This window comes from Jatropha curcas, chromosome 10 (assembly GCF_041381405.1).
Source record: "Jatropha curcas cultivar XTBG-Jc1 chromosome 10, XTBG_Jcur_1.0, whole genome shotgun sequence".
In the NCBI taxonomy this organism is placed as follows: domain Eukaryota; kingdom Viridiplantae; phylum Streptophyta; class Magnoliopsida; order Malpighiales; family Euphorbiaceae; genus Jatropha; species Jatropha curcas.
Window position 1 is genome coordinate 5,537,714 of NC_143160.1, and position 23,530 is coordinate 5,561,243.

The following is a 23,530-nucleotide window of genomic DNA, read 5'->3' on the forward strand; positions in this document are numbered from 1 at the left end:
TCATTTGCAGAAATGAATATAATTTCCATGTGGGCAAATGCTGAGTCAGGTGGTACCAAAGTAACCAAACTCGAGCAACATGATGTAATGTGAAAAATGACCCACAAAAGAAAAGAATGCGACAGACAGCTGGTTAATGGTTGTAAATGAAAGCAAGTTTGCATCAACCAATTAATTTAAGCCCATGTGTAAGAATTCTATGATTTTATTATCACTACTTTGGCCCCATTGAATTAGACAAAAAAAAAAAAAAAAAAAAAGATTTCTTGTCAATTTCATAAATGATTATGAATCGCATAAACAGAATGTGAAGCTAAACTCATTCCAACTCGAGCAGTAAAAAGAATAAACTCAATTATCAGTTTATGCAAACATATTATTTATTTCCACATTAAATTAAAAGTTTTTGAAAGAGGGAATTATTTGAATTTGGATTCTTTCAAGCTGAAGCATATGATTTGTAATTCCATTTTCTAGTCAATAATATTGTTCCCCTTTTCCATCTACCAAAGCGATTGATGGTTGAAGCAACCTAACACCTAAATTGGAATTGGACCAATTAACCAGAGGTCCACAACACTCAAGTGGATTGGTATCCAGCTGCACTTTTTGATGTGGAAACCAGCTCTTCATGGACCTGGCTTCAGATTGTCAAGTCTGGAATCTGAACCAATTTGACTGTTTCTCTTGTTGTGTTGTGTTATAGAGAACTATATATATATATATATATATATATATATGGATTTGCTTCTAATATGACAGCTAACGATAACTATTAAGCCTTAATCCCAAACCAAATTATGTTCGGATATATAAATCTTATCTTTTGTTTTCGCTCTGCTCTGTTCATAGCCAAGTCCGCATATTATCCATAAATAACAAATATTTTGAACAACCCCCTTCGTATGATTCTAGGTTTAACTCTTCCCTTCAACCAACAATGTACCAATGCAAGATATTGTATTGTCTCATTCTAAGTTCTAGTTTGGTATCAATTATCAAGATAGACTTGTTCACAATGTTTTTCTGTCTATGAATGAGACAATCCGTTCACAAAGTCTAACATGCTATTACAGTATTAGAAAATGATTGAAAATGAAAAAGATGTCTATGTTTTAAAAACTTATACAATATTGTAATGTAACAAAAATTCAGTCAAGGGCCTGCATATGAGAATAAGTTTAAACTGCATTATAGTGAAGAAATTCAGAGCTGTAGTTTTTTCTTCCCTTTCTATTTAATCTAACTAGTGTTAGATTACATACCTGACAATACCTTTTCTTTTCCTTTCCTTTTTTTGGAAGATAACTTTGCTGTATGTCGACAAAAGAATGCCTCTTTTATACATGCATCATACAAACAACCATAGCCCACAATAGCCAGCCACACTGCATGATCTTCGTCTACAACTAACCGATGCAACCCCACATTCCTCATCACTGAAACACCTGTGGTCACTGCGAGCATCAGGTACATGGCAAGCACTCTCAATTTGTTGGTTGCCATTTCTCGAACTCAAACTTGTAGCTGGACAGACTTGGCGAGACATTGCACTTGACTGTCTTATTTGCTTTTCACTCTGCACAAATTAATACTTCAAATTTACCGATGTGGCGCCTTTGTTTAATTATGGAACAAATAAATTAAGCACAACTGCTACAATAATAATTCTGAAAGAAAATTGCAATTCAACTGTCACATTGATATTCATTTCCAAAAAATACTTGATGGAAACAACAACTGTTGTTGGGATTGATGAGAATAAATTCCTTGAACCATGAAATATTTTTCACAGAGAAAGGTACATAAGAAAGACCTTGACATAAGTCCAGTTTGTTGGGATGTATGCCTCTGGAAGCCTCTCTTGCCAAGTGCTTAGCACTGGTAGAGGATGACCCTCAGTTGTGAATATATAATTTCGATCAGTCAAAAATGAATCATCAAAGAGAAGATATAAGTACTTGCACCTACAAAAATGCAAAAAGGTATAGATAAGATATAATTTCACGTGTCAAATAAAAAGCCTAGTCGAAAATAGAACTTTGTTCAAAAATTGAATTCTGAAGAAAAGAACTATTACGTTTCAGCTAGAAAGAAACTATGCTGATGGTCTTCCCTTTGCATAGTTGTCACATCTCGAATGCTGGCAAAACCTCCTTCAACTTTGGTGTATAAATTAAGAGAATTAACAATTAATTCACCCACTTCTATATACCATGGATCTAGAACATGCAAAGAACAATGTTTACAGGTTAAGAATAGGCATTTAGTTTAAGGGCTGTAACCATGATCCAAGTTGCACAATGATAAACAGACCTTTAGTTGCTTGATATAAATAGAATGTGGATTCTGCCAATTCAGGACGCAACGGATAATACCTCTCTGTAGGATGCACTATTTGATGGTCCAGCAAATACCTAAAAATGTTTTCATATTCAATGCCTAACTTCACCATTAAATAAGCACATACTGAAAATGTAAAAAGCCAAGCATGATGACAATTTAACGGTAATAGCATTAAGATCAGAGAAATACAAGCACATTATACCTTTCTGGTAGCACCCCAAACTTCTGCCATAGGAAAAAAAATTCACGGTGTGATGAATTGGCAGCTGCTATATCCCCAACAAGGACCTAATTACAACAAAAATTAAGACCATACTCCAGGAAGAAACAAATTTTCATTAACATCATGTAACATGCCTGCAGACCCGGCCAAAAAGCTTGAAGGCTCGTCAGTTGCCAATAAGTTGCCTTCCCATTCCTCATATCAGCTTCATGGTACCTAATTTACAGTAACAAATTTCAAATAACTCATTCACTTCCACAGTTCTTCCAACTATTCTATCACCAGTTTTATGTCAATTGTATGAAAGTAACCAGACCCCAATCCCCTCAACCCAGTGTTAGAAATATTTCTTCTCAATGCAGTACCATGGGCCATGTCTGAAATACTTCTGCGCAGCAAGATAAGCAGAATGAAACATTCTCCAGAAATCCTCCTTTCCAAAAAGAATGTGAGCCTTATACAGATACTCGTAGAATGAATCAACCCCTGCATAAACACACAAAGAATCCAGAATAAAAAACGCCAAGGTCAAATCTCTGAGATAATGTTGAAAAACCATGCAATACAAATTGTGAGCTCTAGTGCATTTAAAAAATTCAATACTATTCAACATAAGTGATAAAAATTTTATATTTGAAAAATTTAATGAACTCGATGGTACAAGACCCTATGCCAAATAATATCAAAGCCCAAGAGACATATACCAGCTCCAATTCCAGATGAATGCTCAATCCATTCTCCAGTCATAACATCCAATGTTGTTCCTAATAAGTTTAATGAACTACGCATACTCCATAACTTCCTAAGTGCACGCAAAGCTGCAGACTCATACTTAGGGTCACCAGTTAACTGTGATAATGCTCCCATTTCAAGAATCAGAGAACCTGAATTCAGAAAAAAAGTCAACTGATTTCAGTAAAGCACATTTTGCGATGGCATTGTCATAAACTGCAACGGTAAGATTCTCACCACATCCTGAGGTGCTTGTTTCAGTCGTCTCATTCTCCATGACTCCATACTGTCGACAGAATTTTCGCAGTGCTGCAGAGTCATATATCCCTCTTACAAACAAAACCAGCAGATAGATTCATGCTTCCTAAAACTAGAAAGGTAAATGTTGATTGAGATTCACAGACAAATTATGTCGAATTGTGTCTTAAGATCAATATGCATAAAATTCATGTGTGCAAACAACATTTTGGACTGGTCTCATACTTTCCAACTTAGCATCTTCATCATTTATTTAACTATAAGAAATAATCCGCATTCTGATATTTGCCCAGAGATGTTCCCCGTTTGCAAAAAAAGATATTTTAGTCTTGAAAGAATATGCAAGAAAAATACCAATATTTAGTATATCATTACATTATATAAGAAGCAATGATAACATATATTTGTCAAGGCACAATAACTTTTCTTCTCCTCACAGCTATAATGACTTGCAGTGGCAATTTTAGCAAAAAATGTGCAAGCTTGTGTGATGTTTTCCAAGTAAAATTTAGTTGTTGCAAATTCCAAATTTATTTGAGAATTGAGGCACATTCCTATACTTAAGTATGCTTCATGTTGTACCTTTAAGTTAATCCAGGCATATGGCAATCCAGTAGGTGTATCAAATGCAGGTAGGAAACGTTGCCCTAAATCTTTGGCCAGAACTAGCAGCTGATTCCTGTAAGATCCTTGAACCAGCTTGTTAGTAGAATCAGTCGCAAGAAGATGAGCAGAAACAAGTCCCCCAAGAACTCTTATATTGCACTACAGGATAGAACAAACATAAGAAGACAACAATTAGCGCCTTCAATGCAAGCTGATTCACAGTAAAAGTTACTTCTCTGAAATTTCAAAGATCAAAAACCAGTGCTACCAGGTGAAACACAAAAAACTCAACAGAATCAATTAAATCTAAGTTTTTCAAGGAACATTAACAATCAGTACCTCAAATAGGTTTACTCGTGCATCAACATTAAATGACAAATTTTCAGAAAGCCAAATAACTGCCCTTTCAAATTCTGTGTAGTTGCCTAAAATAACAAGGCTGTGAGAGAAGATGGAAAAAAATAGTGGTATCAGAATAGTTATTCAAAACCTTTGAACACCATTAACAATGACCTGTAACTGACTGAAAAATGAAAAATATATTTAAGTTCATGAACAAGTGTCTTATTTGAGGTACCTAGACAATGATTCAATTAATGTAAGGGCTGATCCATTATAGTCTTGTGGTAAGTGCTCAAGCTGCAAATGAGATCACAGGTTATCAATTTCCCTTAGTACCCAAATACTACATACTCCCAATCCCAACTGATATAAACCACAAAATACCTTCAAATTTCCAAGCTCACTAAGCGAGTCAGTGAAAGATTTGGTGAGAGGCTTGAGCTCATCATGCTGCAATTTCATAGAGTAAATTCAGGATAAAAAATTTAAGAATAGGAATACTAATGAACAAGAGAAAGAATCAATCAAGAAGATATTAACTGACCGGAAATGCATGTGTCATGTAGTTTTCATATGCATGGTAGAACCTGCAGCCAATAAAAACGAAATCAACTTAGAAACACATTAACTCTTCAAAATAATCAACTAAAGTTCTGAAAAGAAGAACTCTTTACTTTCTCTCGTTCTCCAATTTCCAATTGATATTAACGAGTTCAAACAGAACCAAGCCTAAATTCAAGCTAGTTTGCAACTTCCAACATCAGTATAATTGTATCGATGCAAATCTTTGGCCACTTAAACAGTTAGAAAAAAAGATCTTCAATATATTCAACCAAGTCATATAGTTGAATTTAGATCAATTTTGCAAAAATAACAAAATACCAAATCCAAAAAAAAAAAAAAAAAAAAAATTCATTCAAAATTTTCCCCCAAAACTGAAACAAGCAACAAAATTTGAGCTTATCCATTAATCCAGTCACTACAAAATTGAAAACCCATCAATGAAAAGTTCAAAACCAAATTAAAAAGTGACAAAAGATTGAATTAAATTAGACACTTGCATTTTTCGAACTTCCTCTCGCATCTGCCTCTTCTTAGCTGACCAGCGTGAATCAAGTTGGGACATGGATGGGTCAACAAAGACACAGAATAACACGAGCAAAAACAACAGAACCCATGTCCCAGATTTTCGAGCCGACATGACTTCTTTACAGTCCCAGTGATTCAACCAGAAAACAAAATTGCTTGATTTTTTTGAAGAGATGATAAAAATCGATCTAATATAGTGAATCCGTAATTCCACGTCAGCTGGTGAGTTGGGTTGATATGATGGTCCAATTAAAACCAAACACGTGTTCAAGTGACATACTACAGGAAAGACAATTTTCAAACTGTAAGCTCCGTCGATTGTTTCTTAAAATAATTCGTACACAAATATTTTTCGTAATTTTCTATTATTTGAAATATTTATAAAAACAAATTAATAAAAAATATTTTCTTATTAAAAAAAATTAAGTTTTTTTTAAATAATTTTGCATTTTTTAGAGAGTAAAATATTTTCTGAATGTTGATGAATTTTATAAATTTATATTTTTTTAATTTAGTAATTATCATAGTCACTACTATCAGTCACCATTTATCATTGACCATCACCACCAGCCACAGTCGGCTTTCATAATTTATATATATATATATTTTTTATTATTTTCATATTTAACCATAAAATTTTTTAAGTTATAAAATTTCTATTATTATTAATATTTTTTATAGTCTTATGAGATAAAGACTTTAATATTTTTAACTAATTTTCAATATTACAACCAAATAATGAAAAATAAATCATTTGAAAAAAATAATTTTTCAGTAAGTTATTTTACTGAAATAAACGGAGCCTAAATCTATGTTTAGAGTAGTTAGTATTTGGTAATAATGAGCCACAACAAGGGCAAAATGATAAGTTTATTCTTAAATTGCAGTCTAATTAATGTATAAGAATCTCTATTTTGAAAAACTAATTGTGAGATTTTTGTTTTTTAGTCCTTCTATAAAAATCGAAAGAAGTGTTAACGAAAATCATAAATAAATAATCAAAATATTGATCAAAATTATAAATTAAGGCCCTTATTGTAATTTAACTATAAATGAAGGACCAATTTTCTAGCCAATTACCAGTTAAAAAAAAAATACTATTTTAAATGGAGATACCAATTCCTTATGTATTAATTTGACTATAATCAATTTATTTTTTTCTTAATAAGAAATATCGGATTAAGTTTATTTGATTCGAATCAAATTAAATCGATGCAAATTAATAAATTGAATTTTTTAAAAAGAAGTGAACTATATTTAAATTATGTACCAAACTAGTTCGCTCCATCTTTTCTTTTTTTTTTTTTTTTCCTTTTCTAAGAATTAAGAACCGAACCAAAAATAAAATTTTCTTGATTTTTATCTAAAAATTCATAACCGAAGTTAATAACTTAGAAACCAAACCAGTCAGTTCCATTTGGTTTGGCCGAATTGTGCTTAGTACTAGTAAAAAAAGTTTCCCTAAAGAAACAGAAAAAGTAAATATTACTAAAAAAAAATTGCAATACCAAAAAAGACGTAACAGAAATAAATAGAAAGAAATCAAAGCTTCTCTACATTATTCGCGCTCAATTACACGGATTTCTGGCACCCCTTCAAAGTATATGAAGGAGAAGGCTTGAGGACTGTAGACCTGACAGAGATGTCTTCTTTGCTGTTTTTGGGATCTGGAGGAATGATTTTGGACACATTAGATATACTAGAAGAAAAGTTTTGGCTCTGATGTGAGGGACTGAACGTAATTAGAGATTCCTGATAGAGCTTGAACTGAGGTACATAAGCAGAGAATGCATCAAAACACGAAAGAGAATTATGATAAACAAGATTGTTTTGGTTATAGGGGGCATCAAGGTAAAAATTGAAACTTTTACTCGTTTCTTGAAGTTGCATTCTTCTCCTTTTTAGCCTCTCCTTTCTATGGGCGTTCTGGTGACCCCCCAATGCTTGTGGGTTCTTGAACTCCTTTGAGCAAAACTGACACTCGTACTTCTCTTGCTTCAGTTCATACCCTGAACATCTCCCTGTCGCAGATTTCTTCACTTCAGATGAAACTTTTTCTGGGGACTTCCCACTTGGATCTCCTTCTTCTAAACACTTGAGCCTTTTTTCACCCTTGATGTGAGGATTCACCACAAAGCCAAATAATCTTAGTATTTTCACTTCCATGTGAAGTCTCAGAAATAAAAGCATGAACCTGGGCTAGATGGCCTTGCAAAGGAGAGCAAAAGCAACAAGTGGATTTAAAGAAATATATCCCTAATGTCTCTCAAATATGAAGTTCAGAATGTTGAAGTTCAGAATGTCTCATATTCCTAAAAACTTCTGTCTATTTCTATTGATAGCACACTGATTCAGGCTGTATGGTACAAACTAGAGTTGAGCAGGACATTTCAAACCTCAACAGTATAAAGTTGCCAATGGAGTCGAAAGAGGCAAAAAAAATATTTAGGATTTACTAAAGTAGACATGCATCGACTTTACTGTATCCATGCAATATCTTATTTTACCAATCCAATCTATGAACACCAATAATAATAAGACAAGTAGATCCTATAAGCAATTTAATAATCCGGGATATACCATTCAAGCATTTTGAAAGCGTAGACATTAATTCAAAAGGAAAACAATGATAAGAATTTAAGGCAAACCAAAAAGTCAAAAAGACTTGGAGATGCTAGCTTGGCAGCACCAGACTTCAACACTAATTTCTCACTTTACAATTCATAGTGTCTTATAGAACATTACTTAGTTAAGCCTTTCTACAAGAATTCCTACAGTATCATCCTAGTGAAGCTGCATGATTACATAGAAGTGGATACTGATGTAAGCAAATCTATCAAGAAAGAAAAGCAAGAAGATATGGACAACCTTTTCACAATACCAAGTAATATTTTATTACCTGTAAGCATAAATCTTATTTTATGGACAAAAGTTTTTGTGCTTGATAGTTGCATGATGCGATTTAATCCTCTGGGATGGGAAAGGCTTAAAGCAGGAACTTTTGGATTTTTTTGTTATGATGCTATCCCATAACTATTTCCTCCAATAACAGAAATATTTTAAGCAGACAAATTGAACTTCCAGAATCAGCTGTAAATAAGTAGGGAAAATTTTAAATGCATAGATGATATGTTGTTCCTATAAATTGCCTCCAGCTAAAGTTGTGTCGGGAAAGTTAAGCTCAATCTGATATTTCTTGCTAAGCCCACCAAACGTGGTCCAATAATCCACAATCTTCTAGATAAACAGATAACAGAAGAGAAAAGCATTCTCTTTTTAAAGAAAAAGTGGAATTCAACCACTCAAAGCAGTGCAGATTATCATTAATTCACTTCATTGATTGTCTTAACACTAGAGTTATCGCAGTAATTTAATAAAGGACAAGAGTTATCACGGGATTCCTTTCTTTGCCGGCCGCCCCCTTTCTTGGTGCATCTACGGCAAAGCTTACCATGCGTGAACAGAAGACAGTTTAGATCGAATTTGAGCTCGTTTGGAATCCGTTGGTTTAGATGAAGGTATGTCTTGTTCCTGTCTGCCACTTCAGGCACCCAGCCAATGGCCTTTGCAATATCAAACACCTGAGGCACATGTTTTATTTCATGTGAATAGGTTTGCACTCATTTGAAATTAACCATATCATGAAAATTTTGCACCTACATGAACAATATATTACTCACATGTGTGTCCACAGGAAAATCATCTTGCTGAAGTTGGAACAGCAAAACACAAGATACCTGTCAATTATTTTTCACAATCATTAGTTTTTTACATAATTTGAAAAGCAACAAAAAGGTTAAAGATGCCAGCACTTCCAATAGTCAGCCTAAAACCTTGCATACCGTAAATAGTTTCACACAAATGCATAAATTTTGCACGTATATAGAATTTAAAATAAAGTCAAACCATGTAAATTTTAATGATTGGGACACAGCTCTATCAATAGCAACCTGCTGATGCATATATAGAGACAGGCAAATAGATATGCATGCGTGGCAGTATTAGTTTGTCAGCGACTTCTCATCAAACATTTAAATGTGCATGTAAAAACATATTGTACATGTGTTTGTGCAGAAAATAAAAAAGAAATTGATTCCCGATGTAAGTGAAAAATGGACTTTTGCAAAACTAATAAATTCCCACCAGGCAAACCCACAAACCAAACAGGCAGACTCAACCGGAGTCAAAAGGACCTTATGTCCAACCAACTCTGGTCAGAGACAAATATCTTTCAACATCTTTTTATCTAATATACAAAGAGATATAATTTGGTGGACAATAATATACCAAGCAATCAATTGGACAGCATAGTAGCATTTGCAAAATTATATTCATTTACGGTTTAAATCATTCAAACTGCAAAAAGTTGAGGTTAAAATTTGATGTTAGTATGAGAAAAATACATGGTAGATTATTTTTATAGATGTGGTATACACCTTACCAAAAATGAAACAATTGCAAAAGACAGTCAGAAATAAACAAAAGCAGTATGTTTGACTATCATGAAAATAGCACAACATTAAAACTATCATTCCCCAATCATTGAAAGATCATTTTAAGTTAATTATAGTTTGACATTGGCAAGTCATCAATAGAGAAGTTTACCGTTTTGGGCCCAATTCCCTTGAAATTAGAGAGTTCAGCCTTAATTTCATCAACTGACAAATCTCTAAGGTATTCTAAGCATAGCTTGCCTTTTCTCTCAATCAGGCAACTCAATATATTCTTAATGCATGACGCTTTTGTTGGAGCTAAACCTCCACATCGTATGGCATTCTCTATGCATTTAAATTCAGCTGCAAGTACCTTAAACAAATTGAAAAGAGAAACCATCATGCGAACAATTCAAATTACAACAAAAAAGCTAGTCCAATAACACTCAAAAATAACCAAATTGCCCAAAATTTTAAACAAGAAACCATGATAGTGTATGTCCAAAAACAAGAAAAGGTATGTAAAATTTTCCCACAGTTCACGTCTTATTAGGCCAGAACATAAACCATTAAAGTACGGAAAAATTTATGATCCCATTTTATTATAGTTCATTCCAATTCCATCAAATAAAAACACAAATACCATTTGCATAGAACTGAAATCAACAACTTCACAAGTTCATAACTTTATTACTACCCGTTAATTAAAAACAACTGGAAAAGCAATAAAATACCCTTAAAAAAAAGAAAGAGAACTTACATCTTCCCATGTGGGAAAAGCCGATTTCAAATTAGCAAAAGCTCTTAGAGAATTAACCTCGGTAGTATTTTGTGAAAGCACAGTTTTAATCAAACCATCCAAAACGCTCTCTTCCGGCTCTGATTTCACACCACAGTGAGCATCACAATCAATTTGAATGGAGCAATCCTGTCTCTGCTTACGATACTTGGCGAACTCTTGAGGGAAGCCATGAAGCGCCAACAGAGAGTCTCGTATGGTTCGGCATTCTTCGGGTGTGGGTCGAGAGTGAGTTGGATATGGGTCCTGTTTGATGCCATTTATGATTTTGGCTGATTTTGCTTCCGTTTCAGTTTCTGCCGGTTTCTGTTGCTTTCGTTTGCGATTTTTCTGCATTATGTATTTGGTTTTTGACTCCTGTGGGTATGCCGGCATTGACGACAGAGTGGAATTTTATATAGGGACCATTGCATAATATTGTAGTTAAGGCGGCGGCTTGTCGTTTCAAATTGGTGAGTGTCGTGGAAAGAGGCTTTATTTGATTATCCTATCGTCAGTGATCATATTAGACAAATAAATCAAATAAATTGTGAAAGTTTCAGCTTTACCTACAATATTATTTACTAAGAAAAATATTAAGGGCCTGATAATAAAAATTTGGGGCACCTACTACTTATTTTTTAAGAATGGAAATGGACTATGAATATTCAAATTTGCCATTTTTAGCACCTTAAACTTTTGATTTGCTGTTGAGAAGCACGGCCATTAAACTTTTGATACGTCAGGAGGCTGGGTTTTGGGAAACAGACACCAGGCCAGGCCAGGCCCATCAACTGTAATCTGACGTAAAGTCTCAAGTGTCAAGTCTAAACTGGTCTGTTAAGCTTCACGAAGAGAAATACGAACACAGTATTAATACATGGATTGGAGATTTCTGCTGATAAAAACAAACAATCTAACAAAAATGATAGGAAGGGATTGGGACATACATAGCTTACAAATATGCCCCATCAAAACAAAAAGCCACAACAAAATAAGGCCAAAGCTTAAAGGCAACCAACAAAATAAACAAACCAAAAGCAAGCAGTTGAACAAAAACCAAATGTTTCTTCTGACTTGTGTTCTTTAATCACTCTTCAAAAATACATATATCCATGTACAACTCATAAAGTCATAACCTTAAAACCCCCTACCTTGATTACAATCAATTAATAACTCAAAAAGAAAAAATTTAAATTAAAAACACATCCATTTCCTATCTTAAATAATAAAAAAATAATTACTAACTTTACAACGATCAGAAATTGGACGAGTTTGGGGAATGAAGATCTCTACCCGCCGCAACAACTCGGTACCGTGACCGGCTTAGTCCACCAGATTCCAATGCCCCTTCCCAATCAGTCTCTTCATCTTCCTCACCTCTTCCTCTCATCTTCTGTAAAATCTTCTTTGCTTTCTCCTTCGCTCTCTGGCTCCCTCTCTCTTCTATTTCCCGCAACGCCTCTACTGCTCTTGCCTCCTTAGCCAGCCCTTTAAATCTTAAGCTCCCATGACTCAATGCAAATAATGCCGCTACACAATTCTCCCGGATCGCTTCTGAGTCAGCCTGCTCATTTTCCTCCTTCAGCATTCCCACCAAAATCGCCACCGCATTTCCGTCTAACATTGCCGATCTCCCTTCGTTGCAAGCAGCCAAATTGCATAAAACTAGCAACAACCGACTCGCCAAGTCACCCGTTTTTAACATGCTGAGTAGTGTAGGCACAGCGCCGAATTTCACTAGCTTGACTCGATTGCTTTGTATGAGACTCAAATGATATAAAGCCAGAGCCGAGTCCTGGCGAGTTCGCTCACTCTCAGCCCTTAAACCGTGCATCAATGGTTGTAATGCGCCTAATACTCCAATTGCCATCTTGTTATCGTCTTCTAAAGCTAAACTGAAGAGTGCACCGGCGGCGTGTTCCTGCGGTTCACTGGATCCCGCTTTCAATACATCAATCAACAAAGGAACAAATCCTGACCGTACGATTTTAATTTTGTTCACTTTCTCCAGCGATAGATTTACCAATGAAGCGATAGCGTTTGTTTGCACGACGCAGTATCTCGAGGCAATCAAGGAACGGAGAGCCTTGAGTAGTCGAGGAGTACAGATTGGAATTCTGATTTCCTCTCTGGCTCTGGTAAGCTTTCTCAACGCGATTACCGCTTCTTCTTGCTCGTGTACTTCAGTGCTTCTCAGCTTAACCATAATCTCTTCTTCTTCAGGTAGGGAAGAGTTGGAACCGGAATCTGCAGGATTAGGATTCTGTGATAGGGTTAGGGTTTCGACTTCTGCAATTTCTGATGACGAGTTAGACGACGAAGTATAACATGCTGGCCGAGTCGCAAGCGGCAGCGGAGTAAACGGGCTAGCGGCTTCATTGTTAACAATCACCGATTCCTCAGAGGAGCTCGAGTAGAAATGGTTGGGTCGGTGAGCCAACTCGGTTGCCGCGTGCGAGAATAAAACCGGAGGATTCTCCGCCACGCCTTTCAGCAGCTCCCTTTCAGAAACTCTAATATCAGGGTTTGAAGTTCTCGATTCCATCATTTTCTTACGGACGATTTTTTCGACGGAGCTGTGATCGGGCGGGAGAGGGTGTTCGGCGCCGGAAGTATCACACCATTTAAGAATCGTTGATTTGATGGCTAAATTGGGGATAAGAGTAGTGAAATCCGGAATAGAGTTGTCGTCTAGAGGAGGAACGAAACCTAGGTCACGGCAAACCTGAACAGAAAGTCTCTCGAAGGTCTGGCCGGAGGTAACAACAACCGGGTCGGACATTAGGGACCCAGAAATGGGGCAAAGAAACTCTCCTGGAGGATCAGTTGGTTTGGGTTTGGAATTAGAGCTATGATAGAAAGAGATTTTCCATCTGTGCTTTCCATTACCTCCCATAGCTTTGACAACAAGCAGAAAGAGGAAAACTTAGGGAAGCTTTGCTGTAAGCGAAAGCGGAAGATATGGTGGTGAAGAAGACTGAGTCTGGATAAAAGGGTGGAAGATTTGACTATTATTTTTCGACGGCAAGAGAAGGAGAGGAGAGGAGAGGAGAGGAGAGCAAAGAACTTTCTTCACTCCGCTAGTGGCTACTACTTTTCTTTAGTATTTAAACCTCATCGAGTTCATAATTTACAAAATGAACCTTCTTCTCTTTGGATAGAGAGAGAAGTGGTCAGCGACTCAGTGTGGGGTTCCAGAGAGCCTTATTTCATGGGCATAATTAACAATTAGTCCTTAAGCTTATTTAAAATTATTATTACCTCTCTATTAACTGGCTAAAGCATCCATTTATTTATAAAATTTAAACCCTCTTAAATTATCTAGTTTTTCCATTTGAAAGTGTTATTTTCGCGAATATTACCCTTTTATATATATATAAAATATCTCAAACCTAATAAAGTATTATCCGCTTTTGACAGACTCCACTCAAGTCCGTATGATTTTATTTCTGGCCTAAAACCAACTTAATAACCCAAAAAGTTTCTTACTAGTTTAAGATTTGCTCTTTATTATATATAATATCAAACACATTAATTACTGATGGTGTGAGAGAAAGAGTAATTTAGTTAAATTAATGAACTTTTTACTATAATTTAGATAAATTATCGTTTTTTTATTATTATGCAAAAATTTTAAATAGATTATATTTGTGGAAGGAGGAAGTATCATACAACATTTGATCATTTGATGTCATATTTAAGACAACATTACTATAAGGAATATTATTATTTGATTGGCTACCAATACACACGGTCTCTCTCACACATAGCAAATATTAATGTTTCTACTTCGGTGTGAATTTATGGTAAATTGGAATTGTATAAGGAATGAATAATGTTATTGTTATGATGAGATTAAATCATCAATGAGCACGCTATGAGACATATTTAATAACCTTTAGGTTGAAGTAACACTTATTAGACTCTCAACAAACATATTTATGGTGGCTTTGCATTGCATTGACTACTAATTACAGTTCTGTGGAGTGTAGAGGGTCCATTTGTTAAGGTAAGGACGAGAATGAAAATAAAGTAAAATTTTTGGGGCCATAAGGAGAAAAAGGAAAAACTAATGCCTTAACCTCATAGTATAGAAATTGTCTTTTCCTTAATTGGTTTTTTAATACGTATTATCATCGGTTTTAGATTTGACTAAAAAAAAGCAACAGCTTCTAATCAAGTTTATCCGGTAGCTATTAGTAAAGTTCATCCAATACACACACTAAAGAAAAAGGAAGTGCACTGTCCAATATACACGTTTAATTTTACCAAATATCATAATTTTTAAACTTAATTTCATATTTGAATGAAAAGGATAAAACAATTGAGGCAAAAAAGATTAATAAAATAAATTGATGTATTAATAAAATAAATAAAGTAAATGTATAGTATAAAATACGTAGTTTTCTTGGCTTGAAAGGCTGTGCTTAGACGTACACTCATTGTGACAACTAAATAAATAAGGGGATGTTTGTTTATATATGATGGCTGATTCTTGCCGTCCAAAGCTCATACAAGTGTTGCTTTCCCTTTTTTTTTTAATTGTATTCAACATTTTTCTTTTTCTGCTTTTTGCTAACAGTAAATATTTCAATAAATAAATAAATTTTAGTATAATATTTATATTCAAAAATTTACCTACATTTCACAATTACAGGTTTTAATTTTTTACATCTAGCTAGATAAAGCATCTTAAATATTATTATTTTCTTTTTAGCCCCTATTTAAAAATTTACTTCAAATATCAATTATGGCTAATTATATCATTTATCAATTGAAAGATGCATGCCAAAACATCTTCAATATGCTATTTTATACTATCTTTAACCATGTAGTAGGAAAAAAAAAATGGCATTTATATATAGAGTGAAAGGATTAGAAGACAAAACTCAAAGATAATCTTTTATTTGAAATCTTTTAAAATTTTAGTGCAGTATTTTTATATATAAATTTGAGAATTCGATATTTTTTTAAGTAATCTAATTTAATCAGTGAACAAATCCTTCTTCACGTAACTTTTTCAGGCTAAATTTGAATGTATTGAGAAGTCTATTGGTTTGGATTAGTTATTTTGATAAGTTAAGTTTTTTTTTTTCTGGTATATTTATAAGATAAATTGAATTTGCTGATAAAAAAAACTTCTTCACATTTGAAAGTTTATATTTTTATTTTATTAACATTTAAGATTTTATTTTTTTTTCATTTATTAAAATAAACAATTTAGTGGAGAAATGTAATTTGTTGTAATGAAATGTGATAATTACTAGAATGCAGCTCCAAGAAATGGAGATTTCAATCTGGTGGGAACTATTATAGCCTATTAGGTAGCAACGGATGCTTATCATGTTGTGGAACAACCGCGTTTCTCAAGAGTCAACTCTCTCAAGCCTGAGTTTTCTTTAGAGGGCATAAGAGTAAGAATAGAACCAGAGAACGAGTTAGGACAATTATTAGGGGAGTCAAATAATAACCTTTTGATATTTTTAAGGTTCAAATTGTAATTTTTTACATTTTTTTTTTTTTTTTTGTTTCTTGGGATAGGCAGGGAGCCTCCATTAAGCTTCGCCCCTGAATAGAAATTCTATGGCTAACTGAGAAAAAAGCACATTTATGGGCAGAAAATCTTTACATTTTACGACGGGTTAACACTTCCTTATTTTATGAATCGGTACAAAGTTACTAATGAGTCACTTGTTTTGGTTCTGTGAGGCTTGAGGTCCCAAAGTTTGCTCTTGACATGAGTCTCGTCCTTCACTGGTTCAATTAGTGGCCATTGCTTTGTGGCATTAAAAGACAGATTGATTGCTTTTTGCATTTGAAGGGCATATAGTGATTTTGTCCCTACTGCATGCCCTAAATCAATCAATGCTTTCATATTTATTGCATTGCATGTATCAAATGCAAAGAGGATTAGCTTTCTATTGGCAGCTCAACATATAATGTGACATGATTGAGCTTAGATCCATCTTGGTAGCCAATCAACATCACCACCCAATAAATATTTATTGATCAATATGTGTCCACAGACAAATTAGAAGTTACAATTAAAGTGTATGAAAAATACCACTGCCTCCGTTATATTTTGTTTGCTTGTTATTCATTTTTTAGGTGTTTTAATATGTTTGTAAGATTTCTAAATTTAGACATATAAACAATTATTTTTCTCGTGATAACCTTAATGATCCTTCATTAAATGAAAGAGTTTTATTAATATCTTTAATGAGTTAAGGGTAAAGAAGCGCAAAATAACTTTTGTTGACTAAATTTTTAATATGCGTATTTTGTCAAATTATGCAAACAAAATGGAATGGATGGAGTATTATTTTACCCATTATTGAAAAAATTATAAGAGAATTTATCTTCAACAAATATGGTAGAAAAATTTAATTGTTAATTCTTTAAAAAAATAAATATTAAATATTGTTAATAATAAAATTTAAAAACAGCCTAGCTTTAAAAAAATTAAAAGCTAACTCAAGCCTTCATATACACATCCTTAGGTATAGAATACAAAGTTTAAAAAACTTAGAAAAATATATAAAAAAATCAAATAACTAGAAATAAAATTTGAAGCCTCTTTCCAAATTGTTGGACTAGCACAAGAAATAGCAGCTCTTGCAAAATACAAGAGCTATATTTGCACATAGATTAATTTAATTGATATTTTAGATATTAATTCATTAATTAATTGAGGTTAATTATTTAAGTATTTGATAAATAAATTAAGATTAAGATTCTACACAATTAAAATAAGTTAATATTTTCCATTAATGTCACTCATTATCAAGAGTTATATTTTTTTAATTAATTAATGAAATTTTATATAATTTATAAAATATTCTCGAGATAAATCATTTTTTAAAAATACGAAAAGAATTACAAAGTTTTATCATGATTCAAGCCATCAATTCAACAAAAACAAAAACAAGCTGGAGACTTTTCATGTAACCCAAACAGTAAAAAGCTGCAAATCAAAGTCCAAAGGCCGAACACGGAGGGCCCATGGTGGTGTCCACAAGTCCATTAATATAAGACGACACCGTTTCAATAACTGGAGCAGCGGAGCTTGTAACCAGTAAGGCTCACCACAGGTCGGCAAAATTGGAAACCTCAATTGAACTCGAACTCAAACTCAAAAATGGAGGAAGACAAAGCAAGCTGCAAGGTTCAAGCAAGGTCTTTATTAGGCCCACTTTCAACGGAGTATATTTTGGACTCTTTTTTAGCTTTTTTATATGCATCGGTTCATTGTTCTTATAACGACAAGTAGCTCATCCTTTTAATAATGGTCGTGTAGGTCAACGTGTTTATTCTATCATTGAACAAACGACAGTGTTTATCATTGAATCGTTTGGCCCTGAGTCGACAAAAAAATCTGTACAACTTTATTTGTTAAAATTATAAGAATGGGCTCATTAATTAAATTGAGCTTCTTTATTTAAGTATTGGTAAATAAATTAAGACTTTTTTTTATTAATATTTGTAGAATAAGTGAATAATAAGGACTTCTATGCATATTTATCTTATGGGATTGAGCTTTTATTACTTTTATATGCATCGGTTCTCTCTCTGTTCTTACAACGACAAGTAGCTCATTAATGATATTAGTTTTATAAGTTATAACCATCGTCGTCTAACACTAACCGTGATCGGACGACCGCGTTTAATGTTGCAAAATGCACCCCAGTTAGACTACTATTGAAATTGTGGGCCGGGTTAGGGCTTAATTTAAATGAGCTTCAAAATAAGCCCAATAAGGAGGTATGCTATTTTTTTATTTACATATTTGCCTCTGTTTTTTTTTTTTTTTTTTTTTTTTTTTTTTTTTTTTTTTTTTTTTTTTTTTTTTTTTTGCGCTATCAAGAGTAGGGGTGTTAAAACAGGTTAACGTGTTGAGTTCGATGCGAATTCACCTAACCCGCAATACGATTAGGGTCAACACGAACATGACCCATTTAATAATCGTGTCAAAAATCTCAACACAAACACGACACGAAAATTAGGCATGTGACACGAACACGACATGTATAACCTGCCTAAAATCATAAACAAGTTAAATGAGTCGTGTTGATTTTTATACGATTTGTGTAACCCACCTAATATCATAAATATGTTAAATGGATCGTGTTGACCCGTATACTACACACTTAACCTACTTATGATATATTTAAATTTTAATCTATTTAACTCAAATCATATTTAAAAATATAATTTTATATATAAAATGCATAGATTTTTCAAGATTTATGACTAAAATAATAAAAAATTAATACAACAATAAATTTTTAAATACGGTTTTAATTGTATATTTATATTTGATACTAAAATTATTTCTTTATCTTAAAATAAACGGGTCACTCGCCTAACCCGCATATCAACCCGTGACATAATATGTTTATATTCGTGTCATAAATTAGTGACCCGTTTATGACACGAACCAGTTTAACCTCAACTCTAACCCGTTTATTTTGCATATTAAATGAATCGTGTTCATGTGTCATGACCCATTTTGACATCCTGATAAAGAGTATCCTTATTAACATTTTTTTTTATTTCATTAATCTGGGAAAGAAAATATTTTCTCAAAAAAGAAAAAGATATATATATATATATAGTTTGAAATATCATAGGGTGAGTGTTGAATTCAGTCAAAGTAGGTGCATTGTCAGTGCTTATAAAAGCAGATATGAATATCAGTAACAGAGAGGCTTATCGTCATGGCATTATATATATAGGCAGGGCATATGCATATGATACATGCTTTTGGAAGCAAGAAAATCTGGAATCTTTAGACTGCACATAATGTCAAATAGCTTTCTTGGAAATTTGTTTTACATTTCTTATAATTTGGATTTGCATTTGATTAACATTTCTATATTTGGAAGTATGTATATATTACACTAAGCCAGCTCCTACTGGAATCTATTAATTGGCTCCTACTAGGATTTCCAGTAGCAATTTCACAATGTTAGGAATGATGTTAGCATGTAAGATAAATAATTTTTTTTTATGAATCGAAATTAATTATTCAAGTTTTTTTAGAATAACATTAATATTTTTTTAATTGAGTTAATAGTCTAATAATCAATTTCTTTCAAAAATCTCAACAATTTATTAATAATGAATATAAATTGAATATATTATAATATTTCTATAAAAATAAAAAAAAGTAAAAACTTATAAAAACTTATTTTGACTTGATAAAACATATAGCATTTATACTAAATATAATATAGTTATAAAGATATAAATTATATAATAATCAATGTCAAAAAAAAAATATAAATTATATAATAATGGTAAAGTACTCATTAAATAGATAACTCAAGTCTCAACATGAATAATAAAAATAGAACCGAATCGATTTAAGATCCATTTATCAACTACGTAAACGAATTTGATTGCCATGGAGTCAAATACCTGAAGAAACCTGAGCGGTTGCCAACCCTATGTATTTGGAAAATACCTGGATTATGCCACTTTTTTTGACAAAAAAAAAGGCATCCAGCAGCAGCATGCGTAGCTGAAGATACAAATATTTCAATATATCACCATTGTCAAAAGGCAGGACTTTTCTTAATTATTGTTTATTTTTAATTACATTAATATTGCACAAACAAACAACCATATGAAAATATGAAAAATGTAAATGATTTCCTGAATCTTGAACCATTAATATTATTCCAACAGAATGATGATGAAGGTGTCAAAAGTACTGCATATATACATAAGGATTGGACATAAATCTTCGATGTGAAGTTCATTTACACAAAAATGTATATATGTACTTGTTGAAAGATTAATTAATTCATAGTAAGAAATATACATAGATAAGAGGATCCAATACATATTATCTCTATCACATAGCAAGTTTAGGCACAAATATATGCAAGTGCATGTATATGTACCTGTTCATATTATATAGAATGAAAGATCTACACATATATATAATTAAGTAGCAAGTGCATATTATGTAGAAAACAGCAAACCCTAATTCATATGTACCTGTTCTTGAAATGTATTAAAGTTTGCTTTTGTCAATGAGAACGGAAACTGCTGGGTACTGTATACGGTTGCTCATGGTCTCAACAAGAAGAGAAAGAAAATAAGCTCATAATTTCATGTATATGATTAAGAGCAATAAATTCTTGTTCATGGGACCAACAATCAAAGAGACTACAGAAATATATTTATCAACATTAATTAAATAAAGTATAGAGATGATGTGATATGAAAACGATGATGACGATGACGATGACGATGATCTATTCAAACAGAGAAAATTAATTAACAAGCACATAACATAATTAACATCTTCTCTTTGAGTTTAACAAAACAAAATCATCTAAAAATAGCATAACCCCATATATAGCAAGAAACAAAAAATAAAATGAAAATAAAACCTTGTAACCAAAAAGAAAGTTTCTTCTAATAATTAAATATTATTCTTGTTGTGGATTTGCTTTGATCTAGCAAATAATCGGACCGAGACGCTTGATTCCCCGAGTAGTTTGTCGATCGGATCATAAAGACCCCTTTGATCAATTACTTCAAGTGAAACCCCAGCTATTAGGTTTTCCTTTCATGCCTGCTAAACCCTCTTCTTCTTCTTCCAGTTCTTGTTCTTGCTTTGGTGGGTCTTCTTGTTTTGGTTTTAGGACAGTGAAGGAAAAGAAGAAGAAGAAGGAGAAGGAGAAGGTAGTAGTTGTACTAGTAGCAGTAGTCGTAGTGGAGGTGAGAGGGTAATGATGATGGTGGTGAATAGCGAGTGAGAAGCGCGAGGTGGAGGAGGAGGGCATGATGATTGCTGTTGGGTGATAGTGTTCAAAGGTTGAAGAAAAATCCAAGGTATTGCGTGCCATTTTTTTGCAGAGAGAAAAAAAAAATAAGAGAGAGAAAGAGAAAGAGAGAATAGAGAATGTCTCTCTTCTCTTCTCTTCTCTTCTCTTTTCTTTCTCTCCATTGAAAGAAAAAGAGAGAGAAAGAGAATTATTATGCTCTTGTTCTGTATGAAAAGGGAAGGGACCCCATTTCCATCATCTTTTCATCAAGAGTAATTATCATATGCATCTCTTATTTTTTTGTTCTTGCCTTTTCAACTCCCAATCACATAATCCCAACTTGGCAGTTGGCACTTTTGACATTTTAAACAAACATTTGATTACTGAGTTTTAATTAATTACTTTCTAATTATTTATACATACAGTGATTAATTTAAAATCTTTATTATTATATTATCTTACTTTGTTTTTTAATTAAGAATACTGTAAAAGGCTGTTTGTGACTGTATATGGAGTGTAGAGGGAAATGTTAATGGCAAGCTTTATTGGGTTTAGGTAAAGATAAGAATTTTGGCAGGCCATACCCGTTTTATTATATGGGTTTAATTTATTTATATATGTAAATAATTAGCTAATTAGATATATTATTATAGTAAAAGAAATTGGAATATCAGGAGCACTGACAGGGTGAGGGAAACGATGGAGAGAGTTTTTGGTATTTCGAGGGAATTATAGAAAGAAAAAGAGTAGTGAGAGAGTACAAAATTGGCACTTTGCTGCAAAAAAGAAGTCTGGTAAATTTATATATATATCTGGTAAATTTATATATATATATCTGGGAAAGATGATAAATTTGTTTTTTGCTGTTTATTCTATGTAATATTTATTAGATTTTAAATTATTTTTTATTTATATTATAAATTTTTATTAATTTCGTGAAAATTATTAAGAAGAAAAGTTTATTTTGATTATTATTTTTCTAATATTATAAAAAAAAAGGGAAAAACTAGGTTGGTGAGCATTTTCTTTTTTTTAGCTTTTGGAAGTTTGGAGCTAAGTTACAACAAAGCGTAAAGATTCCCATTTAAGCATTTTTTGATTTGTGTCGCCTCAATCATCTATTGATTTGAAGGACCTAGGTATTAGCTTAGATATGATAATATATACTTTATCTCTCAAATAATTTTTTTATTAATTTGTATATATCTCTTGTGTTTAGCAAATCCTCTCAAGTTCTATTTAGTCTAATTTGTGCTTTGTTTTTTTTTTTTTATTAGTGATTAGATTAATTAGAACTCCATAACATTTAAATTTATAATTTCTCAAAATTAAAATATTCATTTAAAAATATATTTTATTGAAATATTGTATTAATGTAAAACTTAGTTTACCCTCATAAACTTTCTTTACCATTATCATTTTTCTTCTATTAAATTGTTTATTTTATCATATTTAAATAAAATTTGACTCGAATTCAGATTAATCGAGCCAATGAATTTCGGACACGAATGGTTATTGATCAATAATTTTATTAATTTGATATGATGGGTATGCATTCCACAAGATGACTTGACCTCATTTCAAAAAAAAAAAAAAAAAAAAAAAAAAAAAGATGTCTTGACCTACCCAATAAGGAGAAGGTTATAAGAAGCTATACCCTAGTTTTGAGCATAGAGAATATAATTTTTACCTACTAACCATTGGGCCATAAAAATCACTATTAAAACCCTTTTGCTCTCCATGAGGCTATCACTTTATGTTTGACCCTGATAAAGTCATTCACACATGAATCAGCCTTTTTATTTCACTTTATCCTTCATATTAATAGTGCAATGAGAGGAAATAAAATTTAAAAAAATAAAAAAAATACCATTATTCTTTTCTCTGTGAAACAAAAAGTATATAGTTTGATTAAAAAGTTTGAAATTCTAGAATAAAG

At 32.6% G+C, this 23,530-nt stretch overlaps 4 protein-coding genes across 8 annotated transcripts; all 4 read right to left on the reverse strand.

The window, feature by feature from the left end:
- Positions 1-1,009: 1,009 nt before the first annotated feature.
- Positions 1,010-5,754, reverse strand: LOC105640433 (Glycosyl hydrolase family 47 protein). Of its 4 annotated transcripts, none has more exons than XM_012224744.4 (15): positions 5,569-5,754; positions 5,052-5,094; positions 4,892-4,957; positions 4,743-4,804; positions 4,505-4,604; positions 4,142-4,324; positions 3,539-3,587; positions 3,274-3,453; positions 2,935-3,055; positions 2,704-2,785; positions 2,549-2,634; positions 2,317-2,417; positions 2,081-2,222; positions 1,817-1,967; positions 1,010-1,579 (listed from the first exon to the last, which is right to left on the reverse strand). In XM_012224744.4, the coding sequence occupies exons 1-15, from the start codon at positions 5,706-5,708 to the stop codon at positions 1,352-1,354; spliced, it is 1,734 nt and encodes a 577-aa protein (XP_012080134.1). In that variant the 5' UTR covers positions 5,709-5,754; the 3' UTR covers positions 1,010-1,351. The 4 variants fall into 4 exon arrangements, with proteins under 4 accessions (XP_012080134.1, XP_020537582.1, XP_012080135.1 ...); XM_020681923.3 differs by lacking the exon at positions 5,569-5,754 and adding an exon at positions 5,182-5,543; XM_012224745.4 differs by lacking the exons at positions 4,505-4,604; positions 4,743-4,804.
- Positions 5,755-7,168: 1,414 nt separating this feature from the next.
- On the reverse strand, positions 7,169-7,762 carry LOC110010186 (uncharacterized). Its single transcript, XM_020681870.1, has one exon. It carries the CDS (start codon positions 7,760-7,762, stop codon positions 7,169-7,171), a length of 594 nt encoding a protein of 197 aa, XP_020537529.1.
- A 944-nt stretch (positions 7,763-8,706) lies between these two features.
- LOC105640434 (DNA glycosylase superfamily protein) lies at positions 8,707-11,630 on the reverse strand. 2 transcript variants are annotated; one of them, XM_020681754.3, is made up of 5 exons: positions 11,498-11,625; positions 10,790-11,315; positions 10,202-10,402; positions 9,277-9,333; positions 8,707-9,177 (listed from the first exon to the last, which is right to left on the reverse strand). In XM_020681754.3, exons 2-5 carry the CDS (start codon positions 11,201-11,203, stop codon positions 8,920-8,922), a joined length of 930 nt encoding a protein of 309 aa, XP_020537413.1. In that variant the 5' UTR covers positions 11,204-11,315; positions 11,498-11,625; the 3' UTR covers positions 8,707-8,919. The 2 variants fall into 2 exon arrangements, with proteins under 2 accessions (XP_020537413.1, XP_037494385.1); XM_037638457.2 differs by having other exon boundaries at positions 9,043-9,177; positions 9,257-9,333; positions 11,498-11,630.
- A 225-nt stretch (positions 11,631-11,855) lies between these two features.
- On the reverse strand, positions 11,856-13,910 carry LOC105640435 (U-box domain-containing protein 38). The gene has a single exon (XM_012224748.4). The coding sequence runs from the start codon at positions 13,704-13,706 to the stop codon at positions 12,066-12,068; it is 1,641 nt and encodes a 546-aa protein (XP_012080138.1). The 5' UTR covers positions 13,707-13,910; the 3' UTR covers positions 11,856-12,065.
- Positions 13,911-23,530: the final 9,620 nt, after the last annotated feature.